The sequence below is a fragment of the Copadichromis virginalis genome, linkage group LG10 (assembly GCF_057382275.1).
Source record: "Copadichromis virginalis isolate Kocher_CV1m ecotype Utaka linkage group LG10, C_Virginalis_male_GT1.1, whole genome shotgun sequence".
NCBI lineage: Eukaryota > Metazoa > Chordata > Actinopteri > Cichliformes > Cichlidae > Copadichromis > Copadichromis virginalis.
The window spans coordinates 34,613,184-34,619,386 of record NC_140627.1 but is presented as its reverse complement, the minus strand read 5'-3'; the positions used below and the strand labels follow the sequence as shown (position 1 = coordinate 34,619,386).

Below are 6,203 nucleotides of genomic sequence, written 5' to 3'. Positions count from 1 at the left end.
AAAAAGAGCCAGAATAAAAAGCGAATACGTTTGTAAATATATTCAGAGTTCCACCGACTCTCCAGGAGAGCTGTGGTACCGCTGCTCCGCTGCAGCGTGAAAACATCGTCAAGGTCAGAATAAACAAACCGGGGTTCAATCTGCTCTGACCTCTGACCTTAGAGAAGAACGGGACGTAGACTGAGCGATATTTCATCCGTTCTGCTTCAGGCTCCGTTGTAAACACAGGTCGGCGTTTCACTTGGACGCCGTCCCGTTTCACAGAGGCGACGCTCAGCGACTCCGCGCTCGTTCCTGAGGCGCTGCCGTTTACAATCGAGCGTGTTCGCTTCATCGTGAAATCTGATGTCACACACACACCTGTCCGGTCACGTGACCTCGGCGTGGTGATGCGTTCAGGCTCCCGGCGGCTGTGCTGAGCGCCGGCAGCCACTGATGCTGTTGTTCACCTGAGTGTTCACAGATTCCTGCTGCACACACCCCAAAACCACTCCCCCCCCCCCCCCCGTGTGTGTGTGTGTGCGTGCGTGTATTCATATCTTTGTGGGGACCGTCCCCTCGACTTTGAAGACATGTTTGAGACTCAGAACGTGGTTTTAGTGTCAGGGTTACAGTTCGGCTACGGTTAGAGAAAGCATTATGTCAGTTATGTCCCCACAAGTATATGAAGAACCGTGTGTGTGTGTTCTGGCACTGACGTCACAGTCCTGGTGGTCATGTGACTTGTATCCAGACAGTTTGAAGTTTCGGGCAAACAGGTTGAAGAAAGCGAGCTCGATCCACATGAAGGAGTGGACACGAGCTGATGCGAACAGACGTCGGCGTAATGACAACACACTTTGACACATTAGGCTAACACGGAGGGGGTGGGGCTTATAACCCACTCGGGGCCATAGACTCCCAGCTCACCTGTGTAAATCATTAGTATTATCAGGGGCCTCTTTGACCGACAGGTGCTGACATGCTGTGTGGGTAATTGTACTAACAGACCATCCAAGAAGCCCGAGCTCCAGTTTTTTGAGGAAGTTGTCAGGACAAAGTAAAGTACGTCTCTGATATTTGGAGTACACGTTGCCTCTTTTCCTTCTGTGTGACTGCTGGACTTTATGAAGGTTTGTCCCAGCAGGTGTAGCTGTTGGTGTACCAGTCGCACACGGTTGGTTTGGTTACAGGTGCAGTGTTATAGGTCAGCGAGAGTTTTCTGTGTTACAGCAATTACACATTTCTGTGAGTCTGGATTCAGTCTGGATGCTCAGAAACATCGTGCGCTGTGAACATGGAAACGCTGGCTGAAAAAGTGACTTTGCTCTCATTCTAACTTGAAACCCTCAAAAACACAACAAAAACAGTCCTCTGAGCGTCCACGTCATTCTTTACAGTTTTGTATGTGTCATGTTTTTGTGTCATGTGCCCCACAAAAGCTCAACGCAGTAACTATATGAGACTTGACTTTGTTATGTGTTACACGTACGTGACGCTGGGGGAGAAAACAAGTTAAAGCTAGTGTGTCCGCTCTTTACCGTTTCCATTATTTTGAAAAAACATCGTTTTGCTCCAAGATCTCAGTTAAACAGCTGCACTCCACCATAAACAACAAACTGTTAATGCTAAGCGCTAACTAGCCAAGCTTAGCAGAGCAGCAGTAGCCAGAGGAGTATCTGATAAAGTCATGTGGGTAAATTTAATGAAGTAAACTGAGGGAGTAATGCAGATGTTGTATTTATTTCAAAACACTGTAATATTTATTTATTTTGTTAGAGTGTAAGACTAAGGTTTAGTTTGACTCAAACTTTAGCAATACTTTAGCTTGTGTAGTTACTGCGATCTGCCTTTAGGGGGCAGCGCTGCAATCTCATTAACAAATAGTTTTTTGTGGGTTTCAAACTCATCGATGATGAAATGCAAAGCTTCACTTTTTGTGACAGTTTGTACATTTTCGTGTCACATGTAATATCTGCTGGTGATTCTGTGTTAGCACTGATGAAGCCAGTATTTCAAATTTTCAACATATTCAGAAATACAGTCGTCTTCCTCTGATGCTTCATGTTTATGCCTTTAGCATGTTACCTTGGCATAAAAATATAGAAGCACAAGAATCTTAGAAAATGTTGGATGGGTTTCACTGAATTCTTTAAACCAACGACTCCCAAAGTCCAGAGTGCTGAGGCCCACTGCAAAACCACAAACTCACATGGGCCTCTAAAGGTTAAATCCTCATCCTAATAAAGTGACATGAGTGATGTATTACCTTGAAATAGCACTTAAAAACTTAAATAGCACACACTGTTGGCTGTACATTGTTAATGCTACTCAGGCATATCACAGTTTATGGCTAAGGTGTGGCACTGGGACACAAACTTTAATACAAGAGCTGTAAATTTAGGCGAAAGTAATGACTAATATCACAAAGAGCCTTTTATTATTATTGTTTATATGAATATGTTACTGTACACACTTGTGATTTTCAAACTGAATTTCAATTAATGATGCGGCCTGCCTACAATATCTTCATAGGCCACCAGGGGGCTCCAGTCTGCATTTTGGGAGTCACTGATTTAAACAATCATTATGAACTTGAATTTGCATTAAGAAATTGTGTTTATTCATTAAAGATGTTAGGGTATATTCATTGAAGATGATTAAATCACCTAACGATCATGAAAAACGCCTGTGACACGAGAATAAATTGGCAGAGGTACGCCAGGGTGCTACATGTTTAAATTAAAGTTGTGATAGGTGTCACTTAGAAAGTCCTGATCAGTGCTGAAGGTAAGAAAAAAACAAGGCTACAGGTTAATTTTCCCAAACTTGTGAAAGGAAAAACCCTAAATTCATACTGTGTCCCTGTAACACAATTAAACACAGTGTCCCCATTACACACATAGGAAAGCACACACATACACACCCTTCCCGCCCGCCTCCTGGTTTGGTTCGTTTCTGTTGATTGGTCCATAACACTCAGCATAAGCCTTAAGTAAACATACTCTATTATTCTGTAAACATTAAAAAGAAAAAAGACGAAACTAACAGAGAACAAAAGGAAACGTGTACTGTAGCTGTTACATTTTTAGTCCTTCTGTTCATTTTCTGCTGTTTTTCTTAATATTTCTAATCTGATGTCTGAGCACGGCGAGACTGTCGTCATGAACGCATCGTGTTTGAAAAAAAATAAGTGAGAAAAGCTCCGTGACGAGGAGGAGGAGCCGTGTACAGAGTTAGCGAGAGTCTCGGACATCTCTTGTCTTTTAGAAAATGTTTTTTATTGTATGTGATTTCAAAAAAATGACGACATGGCAATTTGAAAAGCAGTTTGTGAATAAATTAAGTTTATTGAGAATTATTTTACAAAGAAAGGGGAAAAACTGGTGTCTCGTGTCTTTATTTGCTCACAGTCGCAGGTTAAAGGAGCATGCCGCCAGTTCATGGACGGTCCAGGAAGCACATGCAGGTTCAGTTCTTATTAAAAATGGGTTAACAGCAAATGTCAGGAAAATGTTGAAGGTTCTTTAACTTCAACTCAATCAGCAGCCAGATGTTTGGAGCTCAGACGGGTGTGTGTTCAGCCCTGACACAGAAAACGTGTGCCAGAGAAACCAGTTTAAAAGAACTACCAGTGCAGAGAATGGTGATGAAACCAGTATCTGGGCAAGGTGCGAATATCTAAGGACCGTTTAATAAAGTATTAGTGCGGGGGTGGGGGGATCAGCTCCATGTCGCCTCCGTCTGGCAGATAAAGCTGCACCAGGGAGACGGAGGCGCTTCGCTGTTCACGTGTAGGTGATGAGTCATCGCTGAAAGCTAAACTTGACAGTTTATTACAAACAGTGAAAAACGTCCCCGTAAAACTACAGACCAAAGACTGCTGGGAGGCTTCAGTTTTTCTCTGTGGGGGTGCTCTCTGAGGTGGAGGTGCTGCTCCCCTCTGCTCCAGCGCTGGAGGCGGAGGCGGTGACGGCCGGGGCTGAGGTGAAGCTGATGGGGACGATCCTCTCCTTCCCGTCGTTGGCGGGGTTCTCCCGCGGCGCCTGAATCTGCAGCTGGCCTCCCAACAGCGAGCAGGTGACGGCCTCGGGGTCGACGCCGTCCGGCAGGTCGAACTCCTGCCTGAACTCCTGGCACTTGTAGGTGTAGCAGCCCTTCCCGTCCTCCTGCTTCTTCTCCGTTCTGCCACTCACCCTCAGCTTGCGGCCCACCTGCTTCACCGACAGCTCCTCCGGGGAGAACTCCTTCGTGTCCAGGCTGAGGGCAAAGGTGGTGCCGTCCCTCCCCAGCTCCTGGAAGGCGATGGGCTTGAAGACCCCCGTGCAGGAGGATGTCTGATCGATCTCCTCAAAGATCTTCTGGTGCAGCCGCTCCATGAACTCGATGCTCTGCTTCATCTCCTGCATGTGACGGATCATCTCCCGCTCGATGTGGTAGAAAAGCGGCCGGGTCTCGGGCCACAGGCTGCGGACGGGCCAGTGCAGGTCCAGGAAAGGCGTCATGGCGGCGGGGGACATCTGGATGACACTGGGGCACAACATCCTGTTATCCTGGAGGTGGAGGTGGTGGTGCTGGTTTGTGACGAGCTGCTTCAGTCTCAAGTCTGTCTGCCTGATGGCCGTCCTCCCTGCTGTTTTTATACGCTGACCACCGCCCACATGCACCCACCCATGGAAAGTTCCAGCTACATTCCTGTGTGTGTGTGTGTGTGCGTTCACCTGCTGTATAAAGACCATGACTGAGTCCTGAAGCAGAAATAGAACAAAGCTGAGATGTGTTGGCATGTGGCAGCTGAACACACACACACACACACACGCCTGTATGTCTGTCTTTGTGGGGATTAATCATGACTCCCCACAAAAACAGGACATTTGAATAAAGGCTTATTTTCATGGGAAATAATATGGGAATAATCATTTTCATTATTTCTAATGAAAAACATAAAGAGGACCTAAAATTAGATATGGTGATAAGTCTTTGTACAAAAACAAACTCGCCCAGGAAAAGCGTCCAAACATGAGAAAAGTCGCGTGAAACAGTCCCAACATCAGACTGAAGTTTCTGTGTAATCGTCTGCTTTTATAGAGGCAAAAACAGTCCCCATGTGAATACAAGGACCCAATTTTATGGGTTAGTCCTGACATGAGACTAAAGCTGGTATTTTATGAGAAGAGGGTCCTCACTTGACAAGAAACGATATGAGGTAAAGTACACAGAGCTGTATGTCATAAGCAAAAATGATCAAGCTTGAACTGAGTAACGGTCGATGCAGCGTCACAGGGTCAAATGTCCTCAGAAAGTTTAAACCAGATAGATCACACACACACACAGGAAGTCGAGTTTCCACCAGGTCTGGAGACGTATGGTGTGTAACCCTGATCTGTCTGTAACCATACCTGGGTCCCCACTTTGCTGCTTTGTGAACACATGTATGTCCCCATAACACAAGGACACACTGTGTTGGTAAAACTGTAGTAAGGGTGCCGAGAAGCTGGACTCGGGGCCAGCATGGAGACGGGCAGCGGTCACGCTCTTTGTTCTTCAGCTCGGCTCTGCTGGCATTAGTGCAACTTACATCCAGCTGTTTGGGGCTCACCTGGGAAGCGCCCGCTCTAACGTTTAATGACGCTGTACTGCGTTAATAACAGCTGCTGAGTTTCAGCCGCCTCTGTTCGTATTTCTGTTAAATGGATGTTTTTAAAGCGTCTCACAGTTTAAAACGCTGCTGAGTGACGTCAGCCTCCGCCTTTATCCTGTGAGCAGATCGCACTGAGCTGTCACCGCCATCATTTCTATTTTTGCCTGCATTTTTTCCGCTCCTCCCACCCTGCTGTTTCCCGGCCAATCACACGTCGACATGAACCTGATCACGTGTCAGCGCTTCAGCTGACACGTGGCGTTGAGCTCTTTGAATAGGACGTTTCCCGTATGCTCGTCGTGAGCGGGGGATTAGCTCAAATGGTAGAGCGCTCGCTTAGCATGCGAGAGGTAGCGGGATCGATGCCCGCATCCTCCACGTTTTCTTACTCCTCCGTGTTTTAGTCCCTGTGGATCTGTGCCGCCCTTTGGACTCTGACCCGCGCGTGGATTTCGGTTTGGTTGTGTTTAAGCTCAGGTACATTTTACATTAAAAACACTCTGGTGGGGTACATAAGACATGAGGTAATTAGCTCACTGCGTGGATAATTGTAACTGTGGGCTCACAGTCTGAAGCACCGCTG

General features: G+C 46.5%; 1 protein-coding gene and 1 non-coding gene across 2 annotated transcripts; one reads left to right on the top strand and one right to left on the bottom strand.

The window, feature by feature from the left end:
* Positions 1–3,306: 3,306 nt before the first annotated feature.
* On the bottom strand, positions 3,307–4,608 carry LOC146700956 (heat shock protein beta-11-like). Its single transcript, XM_085471230.1, has one exon. The coding sequence runs from the start codon at positions 4,521–4,523 to the stop codon at positions 3,873–3,875; it is 651 nt and encodes a 216-aa protein (XP_085327356.1). The 5' UTR covers positions 4,524–4,608; the 3' UTR covers positions 3,307–3,872.
* Positions 4,609–5,925: 1,317 nt separating this feature from the next.
* Positions 5,926–5,998, top strand: trnaa-agc (transfer RNA alanine (anticodon AGC)). Its single transcript has one exon. It is a non-coding gene; the product is annotated as a tRNA-Ala (tRNA).
* Positions 5,999–6,203: the final 205 nt, after the last annotated feature.

What these genes read in the sequence shown, in the direction of transcription:
- LOC146700956 (XM_085471230.1), bottom strand. Translation starts at nt 4,523, where the DNA reads ATGTTGTGCCCCAGTGTCATCCAGATGTCCCCCGCCGCCATGACGCCT.